Raw genomic sequence first — 23,937 nt, 5'->3', positions numbered from 1 at the left:
AACAATTAATTAACATCTAAATGTACTGGTTATATTTTACTCACAAATATTATTTAATATGACTAAATAAATTAGATTTCAGCAATACAAGTCATTTCTAAAGGTCAGATCAGGTAGAAAGAGCTTATACTATATCAAAACAGCATCATTTCACCAACAGAACTGCAACAGTATATTTATGTAGGTGCTTTAATAAATGAACTTTGCCTAATTGAACAATACACTCACAAAACATATTTCTCAGTAGTAAAACTTCAAATATGCTCCTCTGACTTACAGGAAAAAATACATTAAATTGTTCACCTTGTGAATAGATGCATAAAATACATAACACTGTGTGTGTGTATGTGTGTGTTTATGAGATTATCAGAATGTAAACATGTTGCTGAGTATGTTGGTATTAGTGCATAACACACTGCCAGTGTCTGCAGGTACGCAGGGAGGGTTTGTGCTTGGTGTGTGTGTGTGCGTGTGTGTGAGGTGCATGTCAGGTGGACACGTGCGGCCGGCTGCCAACATACTTTTGGTTTGGAGGGAGGGCTGGGTGGGTGTGAACTTTTGTTTAGTGTCTCTCTCTCTCTCTCTCTCTCTCTCTCTCTCTCTCTCTCTCTGTCTCTCTTTCCCTCTCCCTGATACACGACACACCTTCTGTGCAAAACGCAACTCCTCTGCTTATCTCTCTCCCCCTGTCGCTCTCTCTCTCTCTCGTCTGTGTTCACTTTCACATGTTTGAATCGGAGGATAGCAGTCTGTTTCCTGACACGCAGAGACTTCTCTCCAAGAAGCAACTCCACCAGCAACACCTAAAGGTCAGCAACCACTACTTTCTGTCTCTCTGTCTTTCGCTCGAAGTTAGTTTCTCTCAGTGCCTGTCTAACTGCTCCATCACTGTCTGTGGTGAAATGTAAAGGGTTTGTGATGGCATTTTTTCAGCTCGTCTTGTGCATATGTCATGTAAAGTGCATTAGATTCTGCGGGACCCCCCCCACCCCCTCGTTCTCACCGTCTGTTTAATTAGAAAGTCTAATACAGTAAAATGAGATGACAGGGCAGGGACAGGGGTCTGATGCTATCTCAGCATCACTCAGTGTTGCCCTGCAAGAGATCTCCAGTTTAAGACTAATCAGGCTGTGACCAACATTATCCATTACGCCACGACAGCGACTCAACAAAAAATGCATGAGAACCAAATTAAAATATGAGGAAAGTTTACATAATAAGTCAGAAATTACCTGCACTTGAGAAAAAAAAAAAAAAAAACTAATGATTTTTAGACTTTCATTATACATCACTTGAATAGCATTGCAAGGGTCTCATTCTTCAAGTCAGTAATGTAACGATCATAACAAAAGTACTTTAGTAAAAAAAAAAAAATGGTTCTGTTTTGTTAGGGTTTTATTGTTGTATATTTATTGGGAACAGTATAAACATTCATTGAAAATGAAAAGTCAATTATTATTTAAGATTTCTGAATGATTTTCAACATTTCAAATGTTAATGTCTTCCACTATAAAAAAATAAAAAAAAAGATTCTTTAAATGAAGAAAAAAATGAAAAATTCCAAAAATGAACGATTTTAAGTGAACGTTCTAAAGAAAAAAATCTTTGAATTTTATGTATACATTTTTTGATTAAATTTTTTTTGGACAAGATTGCTTTGAAAACACTGATCAGCATGTTTAAACTATCTGCTGTGACTTTTATTCTGCGGAAACTTCACATACGATGTCTAAGACGGAATACAGGAAACATCATTCATCTGCTCTCTTTGTGAACATAAGCCGAGACTCAATCAAGAATCTGGAGGATTAAATGCTGAAGTATTCAAACATGTAGATTCAGTGCACTCGGGTAAACTGTGTGAATACAGTATCCACACACAGAGAGAGAGAGAGAGAGAGAGAGAGAGAGAGAGAGAGAGAGAGAGGGGGAGCTTTGTTCGGTGTGGTCAGGGACACCGTATATCAGGTGAATGGGCAGATGACCGCCGGTCTCAATTATTCATTCATTTTAATTGTGGCTGTGACGGGTACCAGATTTCCTTTCAATGCCAAGCAGCCGCTTTCAGATCCATCACGGCATGTTCGAGCAGCCCTGATTAACCTGACATTAACAGGCCGTGATTACATAAAAACTCCTGCGGTGGGAGTCCAAACCTCAGCGAGCGAGAGAGAAGCAGCGGAGAGCAGTGTGAGGGAGTGGGGTTATGCCGGGATACGCACCACACCTTTGTCTGTCGAGTCACTAGGACAAGGTTTATCAAAGTTGAACCTGATCCGAAACAGTCTTTTGTTACATGGCAGATACTTTTACACTGGCGTGTTCTCAAACATTAGAGAGTGTGGTGCGCTCCACGCGGGAGGGTGTGGGAACGAGGTAACAAGAACAAAGATTGGGATCTCAGTGTGGTTCTAGATCACTGCTGGGAACAGATACAGAACAGATCCCACATACGCACACACATAGAGAGATACAGACATACACACAAACACAGCTCAGAACAACACTGGGGTTTTAGAACATCAGTGGTGACAACTAATTTAATATATATGTATATAAATTAAATATATAAATATATATGTTAAATACATGAAACGGGTGGTATAACCATGTAGAATGCAACAACATGTAGAAGCAACAGGACGTTTCTGAATGGTTAGTTGATGAATTTATGTAGCTGATGTGTAGTTATCTTCTAGTCATTGATTAGCATATTCTGTCTTGATAATCTATAAATCGTGTTCCGGGGGCGGGGTTTATGTAAATTCTAGGGTTAGTGATGTCACTAACCCGGGAGGAAGCTCGTGTAGTCTCTACCAGCCGTTTGTTGTAGTCCTTAAAAAGCGATTTCTTTAAAAGCAAATATCTCCCTTTGCTTTGAACTTTGAGCGTTGGAACTTTGCAGATGTTGTTTATGATCAAACAGCAACATTACACACTAACTAAAGTTAAAAAAGTGAAATCGTCACATGATCCTTCAGAAATCATTCTAATATGATGATTTGCTGCTCAACAAACATTTATGATTATTATCAATGTTGAAAATGAGTTGTGGCGCTTCATATTTTGGTCAAAACTGTGATCCTTTTTTTCAGGATTCTTTGATGAATAGAATAGCATTTATATGAAATACAATATTTTACTATCACTTTTGATCAGTTTAAATCATCCTTGCTGAATAAAAGTATTAATTTCTTTAAAAAAAAAAAACAACCTTACTGACATTCGCTTTATGGAAATCAGTCAGTATGTCCAAACAATAGCTTGTTTATATAATTTATAATATTGAAGACAAATATGGTTTGACTGACTGTCTGGAATAGAGACTTGATGTTTAGTCACTGAACAAAACAGATATTGATGAGGGATTGTGATGTGAGCAGATATACATGTTGATTTACATATAGTGTTGCTCATGGCTGGTGCAAACGCATTGCTTCTTTTTGGGTCCGAATCATTTTTGATTAATAATAAAATAATAAAAATAGTACTTTATATGATAATTCAGCTACTGAAAATAACATTTTGATTCGATAAAGAAGTGTTAAAGAGACTACAAATCAGTGTTTAATTAAATAATTTATCATTGTCCCAGGCAACCGATGTCCCACATATATGTGCTAGTTTCATTTTTGCAAAAAAAAAAAGAGTGAAATTATTTAGTCAGATCTATTCACCAAATCTTTCAGTGCTAGTTTCATTATCACAAAATGAACCCCCTCAGGTTGAAACAAACCCCATCATCCTGTCAGGGTTTATTTTGTGATAATAACCAGCTGATCATTTCTTTTAATTTCGTTTTAACAGTTGTGAGAGGAAATCTGTGGTTTGATGTTACTTAATGGAGACTCTTCTATGAATGTGTGTGTGTTTGTAAGCAGTGAATTAATCTAATAAAGAGTAGGTTTGTCCAGTTCAAGACCAAAAGAGAAAGTTAGGGGATTCACATCCGCACACACAACATGTCTGTTTCTGATGACACAGCCGCCCAACAGCACACTCAAACAGAGAGTGAAATAGTGCCTGTCTATATGTCATTCTCTTTCCTCTCTCTTCATCTTCAAAAAAAAAAAAGCATTTGTGGTGATTTAGGTAACGCTTATCTTTCAAAGTGTGAGGACTGACCTCACCTTTACACAGAGTGAGAGACAGTTAAACTCTCCCTGACCAATTTCTTTTCTGCTGCATAAAACCGTTCTAATGAACGTTCTGAGGTCACGACTGAATCTTTTATTAACCTGCTCTGGATAACCAGCTGTTAAACTGATTCATTCAAAAGTTAAACAGTTAACTGGGTATTTACAGCCATCCATTTAAGTACCTGATGCTGATGTCATAGCATGCTCATTTTAATAGCAACTGACCATGTCACATGGTCATGTAATTTCACTATCACTATGGTCACGGTGAGTTGAGCTGAGCTGTTATTTATAAACTGTGACGGCTGGGATTATATGATATATCTTTAAGAATTCAACAAGTGTTTTTCTTTAGAAGCTCCTACACATCACAAGGACACATGACTAATCGCCCATAACAAACAGGAAATTAACCATAATATAGGTCAAAGTCTCCAGAAAGAAGAAAAGGTTTTAATGCGTCTACAATGACTCTCTACAGCTGATCTGTTTAATAGAAACCAAACGGATTAATTCAAACATGATCGGCCCTTTAGGATCATAATCTGATCTAGATAAGACATTCTACAATAATTACTGTTTAACAAGACTTTACAGTTCTATAACTAGACTTTACAATAACATAATCAGACTTATAGTAGACTTATGATAACAACATTTTACTGTTCTATCACTATATCATATTATAATTATATTTTATCATAACTGTACCAAACCTGATTAGACATTACTATAATCTGTTCAATTTCTAATCTATAACTAGACAATACTATAACCAAACCTGATCAGACTATACTATAATAATCTGTTTAACATCTAGACTAATCAAAAACTAGACTGTACTATAAGCTAATTTTATTAGACTTGCTAAAACTTAACTTTACTATTCTATCATTAGACTAAACTAGAGCTATTCTTCACTCTAACCAAAGCAGATTAGACTAAACTATAATGTGTTCTATATCTAGACTACTTAATAACTAGACTATTCTATAACCAAACTTTTTATTAGACTAACTATAACTAAACTTTACTGTTCTACCACTAGACTATACTTAACCAAACCTGATTAGATTAGACTACACTATACTGTTCAGTCACCCGTAACCAGACTTTACTATGCTATGCCATACTAAACGTAACTTTTGTATAACTAGACTATACTTCATTATTCTATACTTTATCATAGTAAACTTTAATAGACTTTACATACTACAACTATTCTGTTCTATAGCTAGACTAGACTACAACTAAACTTAATGATACTGCATTTTCAAGTGTATTCTGTTCTCCAGCTATACTACTTCCTGTACTGTTACACAGTTTAGTTTCTTTCAGCTGACATGTCTTTCTTCTCATTTAAGCCCGATCTGTTAGATTTCAGCGTTGGGCCGTGTGTGTTTGACTGATTTCCTCTGGTCTTCTATGAAAAGTGAGTGTGATGTGAGAGCAGCTGATTGAGGAACATCTAAACTCCTGTAGGTGTTTCCTGTGTGAGAAGAGTCACTGTAACCAGTGGCAACTCCCAGACTGTCTCCTCTCTCTCTGTTGCTCTGGGTAAATTACAGAAGCCCAAACACACACACACACACACACACACACTAGAAATGATCACACACACACAGACACAAAGTATTATTGAGGGCAACGCACCACAACACACCGTTACGTAGAGAGACCAAGCTCAGTTAACCACACACACACAAACACACACAGAGAGAGAGGGAAAGCGGGCCGTTTTGTAATGTTGCTGTAAGATTTTGGTTTTGAAACTGGGTCCACCCACTGGTGTGAGAAAAGAGGAGAGGCACAGAGGAGGGGTGTATGGAGAGAAAGACAGCGATAGAAATGAGTGTGTGGGCTATCACTCACTCACTCACTCAGTTTAAAATAAGGACACATTGATCCACCCACCCTAAGCACACACACACACACACACACACACACACACTGGAGCAGATACCTCAGCAGAAGAGTTTAGGCATCACAGCGGGCCGCTCTCGGGCCTGATGGACCGACAGTCGGGTTGTATTGTGTGACCGCAGGAAGATTGAGGAATTATCTCAGTGTTTGGAAGCTGCTTGTTATAGTATTGTGGATATAAACAGGTTTCCAATAGCCGATATGTATTACACAGCAGTGTGGCCGATATCCTGCAAATATACAATGAAAAACAACACATTTTACACAACATTTACTCCAAAATAGAAGGAAATGTTTACCATATATTGTCAAAGATGAAGTCTTGGCCTGGCAGGTCATGCCGGGCGATCCAAATTAATTCCAGCTTGGGTCATCTCCCGATACGGTTCCCACAAATAAAAGAAAATCTAATTTCAGACTGTCACTGTTCAAACTTTATTCATACATTTATAAATGATAAAATATATAAAATATTAAATTAATATGTTTATTATTAACAATATACTAATTAAATGAATATATTTAATTTTTATTAGATAGATTTTTATTTTTATTTTAAAAATGTAAATATTATTCATAAACATTAATTTTACAAAAAAGTTATATATATATATATATATATATATACACACACACACACACAAATATATTTATAAAATAATAAAAAATGTTACAAAATTATATATTGATTTTGGAACAAACTTTAAGGGGGAGATCTATTACTAAAACCATTAATATGTAAAAAATACATAATAAGACTAGTCGCTGATGATGTCATTGATGAGCAAATAAGCCTGAACCTCGAGCTGAGACTCGAACACGGGTTGCCTTGTGCTCAGCTCTGGCATACTGACACAGCGCTCATACATAACGGCTTATTCTCATCAGTTCTTTTGTCTTTGGGTCGTTATATTTCTCACAGATTTCTGCTCGTTCTAAATCAGATACAGATAAAGTTACATTACATTTGTATGATTGCATTAGTGAGAGAGCGATTGCGTGAGAATTAATTTTACCTGGCAGCGTCTCTCTACTAATAGTGAAGCTCTGGGTTTTAAGTTACTAAGAAATATATGCTAGAACTTTTCAGATTCTAAGCTATTTTATTGATAAATCACAGAACCAAGTTTATAATACATTTCTGCAGTACTGAATGATTCTGTGTGTGTGCGATCTTCACGTGATCTGCGAGCTACTGTCTATATGCGTGTAAGCTACAATGCAGCAGCAGTTTAGAACGGCGATTAACTTGCGTGTACAATAAGCTGAGTAAAACTTGAATTCACATGATCAATTTTGAGCATCCAGATGGTTTAATGAAACACATCTAGTGGAGCGCTCTCTGAGTATGCATTTATTAGTCAATTTAAAGGAAACGGAGTGTAAAAGTTGACTTTAACCTGTTGCGCCCTCTATAGGCTATGATCAACAACTAGTCGATGTCAAGCTTAAAGCGTCATGGCAGAGCATTAAAGTCAACTAGTCTGTTCAACCCCTAATATATATAGAGTATAAATATAAAACAAATAGTAAATGAAAATGTATGTGATTTTATTACCAAATCAGTTAATATGTCAAATTAAGCAATATTATTTGTCTGGTTAATTGTTCTGTTAAATATATTAATTGTTCTGTTAATTGTTAATAAAAAAACATTTATATGTTTATATATCGGTCCATCACTACATATAAAGTTTTTTTTTTTAGGCATGCTGAATATCCAGTGCCATTATACATGTAGATTGCAATGAACTGTGTGCATGAGAGCATGATGCGTGTGATATGCGCTTGCATTTTTTAGCATGAAGCGACATATGTGCATACAGTTAGTTTGTGACTGATCACTATGAAAGCTTGCATCTTGTATGTGTGTCTATGTGTGTGTGTGAGTGCGCTTTGACAGACATCTGTCTCCTGTGCCCTGCAGCCTGGTTGCTTTTAATTAGGTAGAGCCAGAGGGCCTGAGGGCAGACAGGGGCTAGTCATAATCACTCTCACACACACACACACACACACACACACACACACACACACACACGGGCCAGCCTCCCCCTCACAATCCTCCACAAAAATGTCCTTTCAGAAGGAGCATCTCAAAAACACAAAAACACACACCCTCACACACTCCATCTGTCGCAAACACGTGTGAGATCTGTGTTTTACATGCATGATTAGTTTGATTAACGACATATTAGGGGATGTACATCACACTACATTTGAGCTTGAGCGCTGGAGTATCTAACGTCAAGTATGTCGCAATGACCGTATTCACATATGAACACCAGCACAATGCCGTAATCACCAACAGGATACTCTGGTTTTCCTATAAGCCGCAACTTTCTGGGTTGAAGGTGTGTCAATTACAAAATAATTGCTAAAGTTAATTGGTTTCAGTCATAATCATTTGTAATTCCTGCAGCTTAAACAGTAGAGCGTCGTGTTAGCAATGCCTACGAATGCATGAACTAATCAAATTTACACCTTCAATACAATAGCAAACAGCGTCTGCTAAATGTAAATGTCCATGTTTAATGTACAATTTAGCTTGTATGCATTTCGATAGGCTTGCACAACAGAAAAAACTATATTTCCCATCATACACCTCTAAAGCAATTAATACTTGAATCATTATCATATATGTAGTTCACACTCACACACACAGACTGACAAGCCTGACCAAGACAAAAACACAGATAAAGACTTTCTTATCAGCAGCATTTCCAAAAATGATCACTGTTTCTCTCTCTCTGTGTGTGTGTGTGTGTGTGTGTGTGTGTGTGTGTGTGTGTGTGTGTGTGTGTATGTGTGTAGAAGATACCAGATAACGCAGATGAAGCCGACCAAAAGACACAACACATCCAGTAAAAACAGGAGTTGATGTGTGGAGGGGTTCACAGATGACCTTGTCACATATTTTGGGCTCTCTCTGTGTGTGTGTGTGTGTGTGTGTGTGTGTGTGTGTGTGTGTGTGTGTGTGTGTGTGTGTGTGTGTGTGTGTGTGTGTGTGTGTGGGTGTGTGTGTGTCGTCCTTGGACGGCTGTTTCCCACCCTAGTTGGTGGGTTTGTCTGTAAGTGGGCAGAGATGACAAATTTTTCCCACAAGGCCACACCCTTGAGCGCCAAAGCCCCCACTCCCACAATACATCTGTGCACGCCGTCCCAAATCGCAAATCCAAAGGCTTAGGATATCAAACTGATGCATTTATGTATTAAACACACAAGTAACAGTAATAGAGATTTTTGACTAGCAAACTAGAAAGAAAGAAAGGAACATCTGACCTTCCCTGAAATGAAGCATCACAGGGTCAGCGAACACACAAGGGTTTGTATGAGAAGGATGTCAGTCGTGGTTCTGAATGAGTCTCGTCGTCGTCTGACTGCTGTGAAAAAACAACACACATCAGTTCTCACTGCATTCTGACTGATGCAAAAGACATCGGAGAAATCTGATGCTAAACTGGGTTATTATAGTTCAAACTAAAACCTTAAAAAAAACATTTTCGTTACTTGAATTCAAATAAAAGTTACCTGAAACAAAAAAAAAAAAAGTAATTTTCATTTAGTTTAACGTGAAAACATTTTTAAAAAAGAGACAAAAACACACAATGCCAGAAGAACCATTTTTGGTTCCTTCAAGAACCTTTCAGTCATAATTTCTTAAAATAACCTCTTTTTTCTTATTGTGGAGAACATTTTAATATTCTAAACAAAGTGTTACTAATTCAAGTTCGATTTAATGCGTCATTGCGTTACGATTTTCAAAATGTGTCAAGCATGTGAATTCATAACACAACACAAATCCCCGACACATTCTCAGTGATGTCACAAAATTGCTTTTCAGGGTTTCAAAAAAAAAAAAAAAATTTTTTATTTTATTTTGTAGTTCTTTAGAAAACCACCAATACTCCGGTACCGAAACACTCATCTGACTTTAGAGTTCTTCGCTGAACCATTGAAGAACATTTATTTTTAAGAATATGAAGTATTTTGATTGAAAACCACCTTTTTTTTACCCTGAAAAGCAACTTTTGACAACACCGTGAATGCATCAGGTACTTGTGTTGTGTTATGAACATCTTTAAAGTCGTAACGCAAAATAAATGTATTTTTCTTAGAGTATAAAACACTGTCTAATGCAGGAATCTGTTTTAAGGGACGTATAGAATCACCTGTCTGAGGTTTCTATGACAACTAACTGAAAATATCTTCAAATAATGTGTGTGTGTGTGCTTGACACACGTCTCCATAATTAATTTGTCCATCTCTTACATTTTCACATCTTGCATTCGTCACGTTCTCAGCAGCACAAAGAAATCTATCTAAATCATAGTTTACCCAGTTAAACGCTGTCTTTGGTTTAAAGTAACTGTGCTCGTTAAAAAGCAGGTCATGATGAATATGTCATAAATTACATAACTAGGTGGATTCTTGATGTCATTTAGGAAATCCTGTCCGTGTTAAAGCGTCGAGTCATGATTTAAAGAGACAGATTCGGGGGGAAAATGTCACAGTGCCAAAAAACACAAACGAGAGAGTCTGTAATAGTTTTATGTCTTTTGAAACAATAGATTTGAAGGAAACGCACTCCCTCTCTCTCTTTTCACACAAACACATGCTGGATTTCTGAAAAAGTACCGCCATTTCAATATGTGTCTGTCTCACATATTTGTACATCTGTTTTCAGAAATGCAGACAACATTTGCAGTGTTAAGAACTGAATTGAACTGACTGAATGGAATTGAAACATTATGATTGTGACAAATGTCAAACATCTTTGATTATCAGAATCCAAACATGATCCAGGGACATTTCAAAGTTCACATTGATTGAACAAAAGAGATTTTTACTGTTATCCTTGACAAGAGAGATTTTGTTATAAAATGGTGATAAAATAAGATCTCATTGACATTACATTAAAATACAAATATAAATGAGACATTGACAGCTGAGAATATTTTTAGGATGAGATTGTCCATCTTCTCAATGTCCAGCTTTAAAAACATTAATAAACATTCATTTGACAGATTAATGCATGATATATGCCAACATTTACATACCCAGAGGAATATCTAATAATCTAAAGCTTTTTTCAGAAGAATCACAGAATGAGCTGAAAGGTGGGAAAAGTAACACAGAAAGTGCTGCACAGTCACATGTGTCAAATACACTGGATTGTTTTCTTTTTAAGAGTATAGAAATATTTAGTTTCACTTAGACATAATTACTATAATTGAGCTTTTATTAAAAACTAGCTTGTATTACTTTTGCACACATTCAACTACAGTACTTATGGAAATGCAATCCAATTATGTATAATATATATATGATTAAACTATAGATATATAAAAATTAAAAAAGAAAATGTAGGCTACATTTCTAAAAAATATATAAAAAATGACATATATAAAGAAAATGTTTATAAAAAAAAAGGATAAAGAAAATATACATTATGTTAAAAATGATCAAGAAAATGTAAATTATTAAAATATATATTATATATTAAAAATTCTAAAGAAAAGTATATTATTAAACTACAGTACTTTATATTAAAAAAATGATATACATAAAAAAAAAATATATATATATATATATATAAATAAATAAATTTGAAAGAAAACATATATTATTAAAATATATATCATATATAAAAAACTATAGAACATATATATTACTTAAATATATATTAAAACTAAAGAAATGTATATTATTAAAATATATATATATATATATATATATATATATATATATATATATATATATATATATATATATATATATATATACACACACACACACATATATACATCTGCTACAGATGAATATGTAAAAAAACACATTACAGTAAAAACTGCTGTCTGGATGAACTAGTGTACTCTTCACACAACTGTGAGTATAAGTTTACACGTTAACTAACTGATTATCCGTCTACCTCTGGTTTCAATTTCAACAGAGGGAAATTGAACAGCCCTGTTGAGGAACATGCAGTCTGAGCTGCAATATGGGTCAAACCGCACGTATAAAACAACCAACTTCTAATTAACTAGAGAGTCGTAACGTCTCAATTCTGCCATTATATAAAGTGTCGCTTAATAAAACTGACACACATGCAAAATATAAGCAGCAAATCTGACCCGTGCGCCACAGGAAACGATGCGAAATCACATACTATATTCTGCAGAAACAGAAAACTAGCATACTAATCTTCCTTTTGCTGCATTGTATGGCTGTCATACTTGTGCACAGCAGTGCTAATAAAGTATCACTGGTATAGAATTATAGATTTTTTATTTATTTATATTTTCTGTTTTCATTTCAGTTATTTTTTTGCTTTTAGTTTTAGACAATAACTCTGGTGCACAGTAAGTCATTTATCCTGCATGTACAGATTACATACTACATTTGCCAAAATGTGTAGTATGCACGTAGTATACAACCAGAGAACAATGCCTCAGATACTGTATCCCACAATGCATTGTGCTCTGGTCGTATATACTACATTTTGGCAAATGATAATGATAAATCACAATATTTAATATTTCTTTAGTTGATTGCCAAATGTTTAAATAAAATTGCATGAAAACTTTACTAAATCGGTTTTATTTTTAATCTAAGACTACAACTGGATGCCACTAGTCGAATCAAATCCATTTAGGTCATGTGACAGTACATGTTTTAAGAAAAATATGCATCTAAGACAATAAACAATGTATAATGTCCAGTATTTAGTACGTTTTAAGAAGTAAGAGTAGTGTGCTATTGTGAACTTCGGGTCTTCTACCTTCGTCTAATTCATGTTCTGAAGTCTGCGCACATGCATATATAGAACTGGTACTTTTCTCTCTCTCTCTCTCCCTTCATTTGTGCCCAAGTTCGAGTTGCAAATCCTTCACGAATAAAACTAAAAATTCATTTTGTCTGACCCCAAATCAGAGGGTTTGTGCACCATGGGCTTTATTACATACTGAGCTTAAACTGTGTTGTGGAGGAGGATGGGTATTATTATCCTGAGCTTCCCACCCAGCTATAAAAACTACATCGCCGCTCTAGAGTAGATCCACCACCTCCTCTCTCTCTCTCTCTCTCTCTCTCTCTCTCTCTCTCTCTCTCTCTCCCTCTCTCTCTCTCCTCCTTCCTGTCAGTGTCCACACAAACCTCTCAGTCTGTCCGCGTGTGCTGTTGTTTTGGGCTTGTAGTTTGGATGCTCGTCTGTGCTTTTTGTGAATGGAGAGGAGACGCTCGGGCAGAGAGGATGGACAGACGTCTTTGTGTCCCTCAGAGACGGAGATGAGACCGGCTCGGATCTGAGACCACACTTAGTCCTGGAATAAAAATCACACATACACTTAGACACACCTGAGGATCTGGACGGGTGAGTGCGTTACTGCTAACCATGTTTTCAAGAGTTCTGCATGTGTGAAAGTCTGTCTCGGTGTGTGTTTGAGTCACAATGCGCACAATATTTGAGTCTGTGGTTGACATGTGCGCTCGTACAAGCTGTTTATGTTTGTTTGTACGTGTCCGTCGGGGATGTTTGTGTGCATCTCAGGTAAAGAACAGCATGTCTGTGGGCAGTCATTTGATGACTCATGTAATTATTTGGGCCATTCTTTAGATGTCGTCTCCAGAAAATGAGTGTGTGGAGTTTTGGCCCGCTGTAAACGCAAACTAACACAAACAAGTAATGACACAGCAAATCGACAATTACACCAGACACCGCTGACTCTGATGTGTGTGACAGCAGCATAGCAAAGTGCTCCGTTATCACAACATGACTTTAAGTTATTTACTGTACAGGCTGATCAACACTGTAAGATAAAGTGCACTTTTTCATTTCTCAAATGATCAATCTAAACAGATGATCGACCCACATTTGTTACATTCATTGTAACAAACAATTTTCATATCATCTTTAAATATACAGTACTGGTCAAAAGGTCATTAAGGTTTTAAACATTTTTGAAAGTAGTCTCTTAATCTCACAAAGGCTGATCAAAAACTTTTACAATTATTACAATTTAAAATATACAAAAAAATCATGTGACACTGAAGACTGAAGTAATGATGCTGAAAATACAGCTTTGATCACAGGATTTTAATATTCAAATAGAAAACTGTCACTTAAAATTGTAATAATATTTCACAGTATTACTGTTTTTACTGTATTTTGGATCAAATAAATGCAGCCTTGGTGAGCCTTCTTTCAAAAACCTTAATGTTTCCAAACTTTTAACCGGGATTGTATCACATTACATTTTTATATGAAATAGAAGAACTTTCTGCTTCAAGATATATTAAGCCAAACATTTTAACTGTGACTGTCACTGCTTAAAATAAGTGTAAAAAATGAATTACATGTATATACCTAAAATATATAAAAGTATATAGTTATAGGCCATATATAAAAATATAAAGTAAAACTTTATTATACATTAATTATATATTATCTATCTATCTATCTATCTATCTACCTATATACATATTTGGCATCTTTCTGCGATACTTCATATAGTGCAATTTATGAACTATATTTGGGGTTGGAAGTAAAAAAAAAAAAAAAAAAAAACTGACGTCACAATGCAAAAATCAGATACATATCAGATTTGTTTCCACACAAAAGTGGCCCAGATCAGATTCGAAAGTGTCAGACTGTGAATTTTGCTGTTCACATTATCATCCAAAAACAGATCTTTATCTGCTTTATCGAAATCCACCAAAAGCATAAACGCAAAACAAAATGTCATTAGAATTACTAAAGTTTAGACACTCATTTGAATATGTTTTTGAAGCTTTTAAAAAGGTGGCATAACGTTGACGTGTGTTTGTGTGTTTGAAGAGGCCTGAACGCAGATTAAAAACAGTGTAAATTACTGTTTGTAGCAGGTGTGATGCAGGTGTCTGTACGGTCTTGCTTCATATATTTAGCAAACAGACGAATTACAGCAGACATTACACAATCCCTGTGTGTAATCTTAACAAGTCTCTTAAAGTGTGGTTTACGTTTGTTCTCATCTGTTGGCGGGTGAATCCGTCTACAGGTGAAAAGCAACTCAAACATTTGGGTCAAATTCATAGCAGAATGTTAAAAGAACTCAGAGAGGGCCAAAAAACACGAGGCCAAACCTTCACGCCACACTTTATTATGTTTTCTTTAACTTCGTTAAACAAGGTTTAGTAAAGACCGGTTTAAGTCTGTGGTCTGTCGTCAATTTGCATTAGGGTGGTTGAACACTGACATGCACATTGATTTTTTATTATTTTTTTTTATTATTATTATTATATATAATTAAGATTTGCTGGAATAAATTACATTTTAAAATATATTAGAATAGAAATAATTTTAAATTGTAATATTATCATGGTGATCCTAAGAGACTTCTTTAGAAAACATTAACAAAAGCTTAATTATAAACAAAAATCTTAATCCAAACTCCTAACTATTAGTGTGTTCATATATATATATATATATATATATATATATATATATATATATTCTTAATACATTAAGAATAAATTGATGCAGTTAAAGAATTCAGAAATTGGAATGGTGCAATGAATTATAGTTTTTATTGATTTTTACTGTATTTTAAATTAAATAAATAAATAGCCTATATATATAAAAAGAAGACTCAGACAAATCTGGTTTAAAATATTTTTTTACTTGACATCTTCTTGACATCACTTCAGCTACCCATTAACAAAACTCAAAAATTATGTTACTATTAAATGCAAATGTAAAAACCGAATTCCACAACCACAAAAGTAATTAATCAGACTGTGGAAACATGACAAACCATGCAAATGTCTGACACATTCTAAACTGAAATGGATATCAGATTCACAGTAAGCAAAGGACCATTAAACAGTTTGCTGTGTATTATATGCAAATCACTACAGGGCAGAGAGAAACGGTATTCAAATCCACAGCCTTCTATTGGGCGACTGGTGTGCCGTTGCTAGAGTGCACGAGAGGGAGGGAGGCAGATGTGTCTGTAAACAGGGCCGTGAGTCTCAGCAAAGCACTAATAGACTAAAACCTACAGGTGCCCCTGCAGGTGAGGCCCCTAAATGATCTCCCTCAGGACCCACGAACCCACGGCTGGATTTAGCCAATTTACCAGCAGTCTGAGCACCGTGACACACGCTCGCTCCTGTCTTAGACTCGAGCCCTGCCTCCCTAAAGAGGCCATGATGAAATATCTCTCACAAATGTGAACTGTTTTAACTTTTGGAGGAGATGTTGTAACTTTACCATATCAAGAGTTGGTCATCTTTGCATCACAAAGTTAGACGAGGCATCCGTCGTGCACCGAATGCATGCATTTAACCCCCAAAACTGTGTTTTAAAAAAAGGTGCTTACGAATACATTAACGAAAAATCACTACATTAATTCTGAAGTCACAGTCTTTGTCCCAGTTAAGACGATCATCAAAGCAGGTGTTCGCCTGCGTGTGCTTATGCATTTAGTTCAAACATCAAACATAGGTGTGTGTTATTTTCAACAATCAAAGAGCTGAGGGGGTAGTTTGGGTTTTTACTCACAGTGTCATTTATGTTTTGAGATATGACACATTGTGATTGATGTCGAACTCAGAACTAGTAATTCATGAACATGTAAAAATGAAAATAGGAAATATCTGCAAACAAGGTTATTATTGATCATGCTTAAATCACACTGCATGTGTTCATTTCTACACACAGGCTTTACTGAGCTTATAAATGACCATTATTTAATCACTTTAAGTAGGCATTCAGACAAATTCAAACTCAAAACTGCTCAATTAAGACCGATTCACAAATAGGTTTAACCGATTCGTTAAAACGGATGATTTTGTGAATCAAGCAGTCTGAAACGTGCTCATTGCATGTTCATTTTCGCAAGCTGACAACAAGGACAACGACGCAATATCAAAGAAACACATCTAGCTTTTTTTGCAATGCTCCTCCTGAATAGCAGTGCAGGAAACACTGGTCCACATGCACGCATCTTTTTCAAATCACAAACGCTTCTCTGTGCTGAAATGAGTGTGTGGTATTTTATCAGGCTGAAGGAACTGTGTGAGGGTATTTTATGAGACGTTCTTCACCTCTTTCCACAAACTGTGTAGATTAAGAAACAATGAACATTTTTTTTCAGATCCTCAGATGATCTCTGAAAAACATCCTTTAACCTCAAGCGGGGCATTTGATTTGGCACTGCAACAAAATGCAGCTAATAAGCATCTGAAAAAATGAATTTATTTTATTTATAATCATAATTCTATTATTTTAAATTGTTCAGAGGCTTCAAAAATACTTCAAAGAAAGAGTTAAAATCCACAGAAAATTTACTGAACAAATGTTTGAAATATTTTAACAATACAAATGCAAGCACATTCATACAACAAAACTCATGCACTATATACTGTATATATATATTTAATGAATGAGAGAATAAATAAGCTCGAACGACATTTAATACGTTTTCTTAGGGTACACTATTCTGCACTTCTAATATTAACAGTCAAACAAATGGAATTTACTGAAACGATAATGAGCGCCTGACAGCTGAAATTTGTTGTTGGCAGCGTGTGAACATTACGATAAAATATCACTCTGTGGAAAATTACGTTGTCTTTCCTTATCGTTAGAAACATCACAAGCAAACCGCAAAGGCTACACTCCAATTGAGTACAAATGATCAAATCATTTTAAAACAAAAAGTGCAAATAAGGAAGTTCTGTCTGTCTGGAGGACAAACTGAGCTGCGGTCCAGTCGCAGATATCAATCTAAAGCATGCTCTTTCCTAGCAGTGCCACATCAACAGTTTCGACAGGATTTCAGATAGCATCTATCGCTGAGGTGTGTGTGTGGGTCAGTCAACTCGGTGGGAACCAACAAGGACAACGGCTTAATAAACATGCTCAATGTGCAACGGTAAAAATGCAAAAGGTTGCATGTAAGGGTATACGGTCAGTATTGAAAACAACAGAAAAGTTGCAGACAAAATTTAGCGAGAAGTTCTAAGACAAAATGATACAAAAGGTTTTCCAATAGATGTACGATATATGTAGTATTAGTAATTAGCGCAACTATAGTCTCTGGTACGTCAGCATGCGTCGGCACACGCGAAAGAGTGAACTGTCAAGGTTTGAAGGAGTTAGTCAGTGCTAAGCGTGTGTGGAGGGGCCAGTCGACCCTCAAACACGCACACTATAATTATGGGAGTGAGTGAGGAGGTGTGGAGGGCCGGACTGAGAAAAGAGGAGACGAGAAACGCATGTGCTCCCAGGGTGGGTGGGAGACCTCACTGTGTCTCTCTTCCTTCTTTTTTCCCTCCCTCTCTACTGTTGTTTTTAGCTCTGAACGCCTATTTAACTTGGCTGGATTTTCCAGGGTGGGGCAGAGGTTTTTTTTTTTCTTTTTTGTTAAGTTTTGCCCAACCTGTCAGGGAACTTCTGGGGACATGAGATTTCATCCTTCCCTCTTCCGCTGTCTTTCTCTTTTTTTTCTTTCTGCAATTAAACCTTTTAAAGTGTTTGTGTAAATTATACACATGTGGTTAAAGGGATAGTTCCCCCAAAATGAACATTTTGTCATCATTTACTCTCCCTCAAGCTGTTCCAAACCTGTATGAGTTTCTTTCTTCTGTTGAACACAAAAGAAGATATTTTAAAGATTGATGGTATTGTAATCAAACAGTCGACGGCACCCATTGACTTATAAAAATATATTTAAAAAATACTATAGACGTCAACTGTCTGCTTACCAACATTCTTCAAAATATCTTTTGTGTTCAACAGAAAAGAGAAACTAATTCAGGTTTGGAACAACATGAGGGTGAGAAATGACAAAATTGTCACTTTTGGGTGAACTATCCCTTAAAAATCATAAAAAATAAAATGTTATTTATACACAATTAGCAAAGAACAAAACAATCATTTATAAATAATTCAAGGCATATTACATATGTGATATTCTTCAATATCTATAATAATTATTCATTATTGCATTTCCAATTTCATGTTGGTTCATACAGGCCAAAGTAATTATTTTTGTGGCATCTATATTTATATATATGTGTATATTTACCTGAAGGGTCACATTGTTTAAAACAAAAGGCTCTCAATTTAAAAGATACATTCCGTGTTACTTGACTATATGTTCAAACGGTAATTATAGCATCTGTCTCCTAGCAACAGCAGAAGGGACATTAAAATCCTGATTGGTAAGTGCTGAGCTCAATGTTATAGAGAATAAAGACAGACAATGTTCAAGAGGAAAAAAAAATCCAGAAAACACCAGTAGCTCATTTACTTTGGCCCAGAAGCCGTTTTTGGACCATTGAACGCCAGTCGACAGCTTTCGGTGGTGGCGGGACGTATGAAAGCATCCATCCACATGCCTGCCGTGACCACGGGGACGAGACACACTGAGATTAAACTCTATTCATAGCCATGAATGAAGGACAATGCTGCCAAAATGCCTCTTAAAAAGTCACAGTAAACATTTCAGGGAATCCGCAGGTACAATTCGGGCTCCATTCATGTAGGCCTGTAGTTTAAGAGCATCTGAACGGAGATCCGCCGTCCGAAAAATATAGCTTTGCAAGTTCTTTATTATTGTTGGACACTGTACAGTAGAAGTGCACTTCTAAACTATACATGACTAAAATATAATAATAATTATAAAAAATAAAACAAACGATTCAACATTGCATGCCTGTTAATTAATCAAAAGTAATTGCAATTAAGTAGCACCGTTATCAGAGCTTTCATGCGACGAGAGTAAAACTGGAGGTGGTGGGTTACGTTTACTCATGCCCTGACACTTTTTTTCCCCGTGGAAAGCAGAAACTAGAGCCTGACCCCTTTTGCCTTCCTGTGTCGTCTTGTCTTCTTTTCTTTCCGAACGTGATAAAGATAAGTGTCAGCTTTTCTCACAATGCAAACAATCTGATTTATTTCCCTATCTGTCAAGGCCTACACAACAAAATAGCCACTGCTGTTTGATCGCAATCAGAGAGAAACTGAGATTTGATCCTTGCACGCTATATGGGAGTTAATTAATTATCTGATGATGTGATGCATCCTCTTTAACCGCAAAGTGAACGCACACACAAGTTACACACTTTTGAAAAAACAAGCCGTTTTTACTCAAATCTCATTGTATATCAATAATATTTGAATGTAGGTCTGGGTGATATGGCCAAATATATCGTCACAATATTTTTTCCCCATATCATTTGATATCAATATTAATCATTTTATACAATTAACATGGAAGGAAATGCATTCCACATGTTTGAAAATGAATGTTTGTTACAAGTAAACTTTGAGTAAACTACCTTTTAATTTAGAATGAAATCTGTTGAATTTCTGTTTTATGATTTAATAAAAAGGTATCATCAAAAATGGTGTCTGATGAAATTAATTTAATCAATCTTTTAAAATGTAAACAATTGAAAATATAACAATTAATTTACAACAAAATACTGCATTTGTATTATTCAAATAAGGTGCAACACAACATAACTTGTATACTGTATAAATTAAAACATGGATGAACAAATATCTTGGTTATCCCTAAATCATAATAATAAAAACAATAAAAATACTTCAACAGATTTTTTCAAAGTTGCAAATAAAACTTTATTGGATTATTGAAATAGTTTATTGGAGTGCGTTTTACAAGAAAATACTACTTCCTTCTTTCTACTTTAAAATTTCACGTTAAATTCAAAGTGTCACTTGCCGTTTCTTTGTAATTATTTAATTATCCAAGTGAAAATCCTACACCAGTTTTTAGTGTACATTCAGTGTCAAGTTAAACTGAACTACAGTAGTCAACATTTGAAGTGGATCAAAAAAGTTCATCAAAGTTGTCATAAGACAAGAACGGGTATTGTTCAAAATTCATGTATAACTTTGATGAAAGGTTTTGATCCACTTCAAATGTTGACTACTGTATTATTAGGGCGGTTTGTATTGAAGAGCTACCAGCAGACATTCTAGCATCTAATTGTATCGAAATTTACTCAAAAGTTCATTATTGATATGCCTGATTTGTTTTTTATGATAAATATCAATATCGATTTAGCGCCCAGCCATTTTGATGCATGACAGGATAACAAACTGCAGCTCTGACCAATTTCACTTTTTACCCGTACACAGATTCCCCGGAGAAGATGGCGCACACAGACGAGGACCTGATCGGAATCCCCTTCCCGAACCACAGCAATGATATCCTGTGCAGTCTCAACGAGCAGCGGCGGGACGGGCTTCTGTGCGACGTCATCCTAGTCGTCAGGGATCAGGAGTACCGGACCCATCGATCAGTCCTGGCCGCCTGCAGCCAGTACTTCAAAAAACTCTTCACGGTGGCCACCGGCTCCAGTCGGGACGCCAACCCGCACGCCATCTACGAGCTGGACTTCGTAGCGCCGGAATCGCTGACGGCCATCCTGGAGTTCGCGTACACGTCGACGCTGACGGTGACCGCATCCAACGTCAAGGAGATCCTGAGTGCCGCGAGGCTCCTGGAAATTCCCTGCATCATAAACGTGTGTTTGGAAATCATGGACACGGGTGGAGGGGGAGAAGGGCCTGCAGAAGGAGAGGAGTTTGAGGGGGATGATGAGGAAGACGAGGACGAAGAGGAGGAAATGGAGGAGGAGATTGACTCGAAAGATGGAGAATTTGAGGACGACAATAGTGAGAAATCCGCACAAGGCGATGTGGCGGAAAACCAAGAGGGAAGAAAAGTTTGTGAGGACAGGAGAACGGACAGCCCACCCTGCAGCTCACAACAAGAGCTGCCGAACCCGGACCGGGATGGACAAGAATCCCAAAGACGCCAACTGGACACTCCAAGTGCTGGGAAACCCAGAGGGCCGGAGGGATTGGAGGGCCGGGCGCTGAAGGACTTCTCCATAGAGTCCTTGCTTCAAGAGGGGCTGTATCCGAAAGTGCCAGGCCTGGAAAGAGGAGCTGGATTCTCGCCTCTTCTCCCAGGCTTTTATCCTCCAATGTGGGCTGCAGAATTCCCAGGCTATCCTCAGATTCTGGAGCCGCGACACCCTTTCCCCACTGCTTCGCTGGAAAACAGCCCTCTGGACCTCGCAGTCAAGAAAGAAGTCATCAAAGAAGAGTTAAAGGATGAACCCACGAACCCTATCCTTCACAGAGACTTCCTCAAAGACTTTATGAGTCCAGGTTTGGGTATAACCTCTGACCCCGCTCTCGGCCCGATCAAAGAGGGAGCGGACTTGCGGTCCTACCTGAGTTTTCTGTCCGCCTCTCATCTCGGGACACTGTTTCCTCCGTGGCAGCTGGAGGAGGAGAGGAAGATGAAGCCCAAGGCGTCACAGCAGTGCCCGATCTGCAACAAGGTGATTCAAGGAGCGGGAAAGCTGCCGAGGCACATGCGAACACACACGGGGGAGAAACCCTACATGTGCACCATCTGTGAGGTCCGCTTCACCAGGTGAGTCGGGTTAAGAGACGCAAACTTCAGTAAAGAGAGTCAATGAGAGAAGATAAAGGAAGTGACACTATTCCTATGGAAGTATAGAAATACTTTGTATTTTTCGACACACTTCTAATTGTTAAAATTATTGTTAAATTTATTATGTATCATTTACTTAATTAACATTTTTTTTGCTATTTAAAAACTTTTGCCACTTATTTATAGTGAAGGTTGATGGGTGAGTTATGGTGGAGTATATTTTGTATTTTTCTATACACTTCTAATTTATTATAGAATTACAATTATTACTAAACGTTTAATTTTATTATTTGTATTATTTATAATTGTATTTTATTTCATTTATTAATAAATTTAAACTTTTGACACTTAATAGTGAAAGTTAATGGAAATTATGGTGATATTTTTATATACACTTCTAAGTATTACAAATATTATTTACCATTTAATTTTATAATTTTTATCTACCATTTTTATTTTATTTAAATTATTATTAAATTACAATTAAAAAACTTGCCAGTTTTATTTATATTAATAAGTTAAGTTAATGGGAATTATGGTGGGTGTATTTTGTATTCTTCTAGTATTATAATTATTATTTACCATTTTATATTATTTTTAGTTTTGCGATTTTTATTTATATTTTTATAATTATTATTATAATTTTTTTTTTTTCACCTTTATTTATAGCGATTGTTGATGGGAACAATAGGAAGAAATGGAGACAATGTGAATGCGCAACAACACCATTAAAGTGATAGTTCACCCACAAATTTAACTAAAAACTTGTCATTTACTTGCCGTCATGTTGTTCCAAATCGGTATGACTTTCCTTCATCTGAAAACGTTCGAAACCACACGAACATGAAAAAGTTGGGTGAACTATCCCCCTTAACATTTCAGGACTGTTTTTAACATCATTCAATCATATATAGTGCAAGAATAACTCTTTTAAAGTGAACATTCACTAAAAAGAAACAGACAAATTGAAAAAGGCAAAGAATGTTTTACAATGACAGATTTACGAGAAATAATTCTGACTTGCTGTCATGTAACTTTTTCCCTCAAACAAATTGCACTTAACTGTCTACAAGAATAAATAGCCTCTTTGAAGCTGAACAGCTAAGCTTCGGTATTACAACAATGAAATGGCACATGAAAACTAGAGCAGCATCATAAGGGCAAACCTGCTGTGAAACACTTTATGCATCACTGTGGTCGAAGGCCGCACGAGGTTTCCACACTGTAATAAAAGCCAAAGCGTGGTGCTGTTAATATAAGACCTACATTTCACTTTTGGGCTCAAACGCTCTGTAAAGGAATGAAATTTCTATGAGTGAGATCTAGAGTGAGAAATAGATCAAACACAGTTTTTTTTAGCTTCTGGATAACTCATCTGGATACCACATAAC

The 23,937-nt window shown here is 36.2% G+C and overlaps 1 protein-coding gene across 2 annotated transcripts in view; it reads left to right on the top strand.

Moving 5' to 3' along the window:
- The first annotated feature begins 623 nt into the window (after positions 1-623).
- zbtb7c (zinc finger and BTB domain containing 7C) overlaps positions 624-23,937 on the top strand; it is a 28,041-nt gene continuing 4,727 nt past the window's right edge. Inside the window, exons 1-2 of one of the 2 annotated variants that reach the window (XM_079847594.1) lie at positions 624-809; positions 21,214-22,525. In XM_079847594.1, coding sequence (XP_079703720.1) covers positions 21,228-22,525 — 1,298 coding nt within the window. In that variant the 5' untranslated portion in view covers positions 624-809; positions 21,214-21,227. Of the gene's footprint in view, positions 810-13,349; positions 13,432-21,213; positions 22,526-23,937 lie in introns of those variants that run through there. The other variant, XM_079847595.1, reaches the window with a different exon arrangement.

The sequence above is a fragment of the Squalius cephalus genome, assembly GCF_949319135.1.
Source record: "Squalius cephalus genome assembly, chromosome: 17".
NCBI lineage: Eukaryota > Metazoa > Chordata > Actinopteri > Cypriniformes > Leuciscidae > Squalius > Squalius cephalus.
This window is presented reverse-complemented; position numbering and strand designations above follow the sequence as displayed.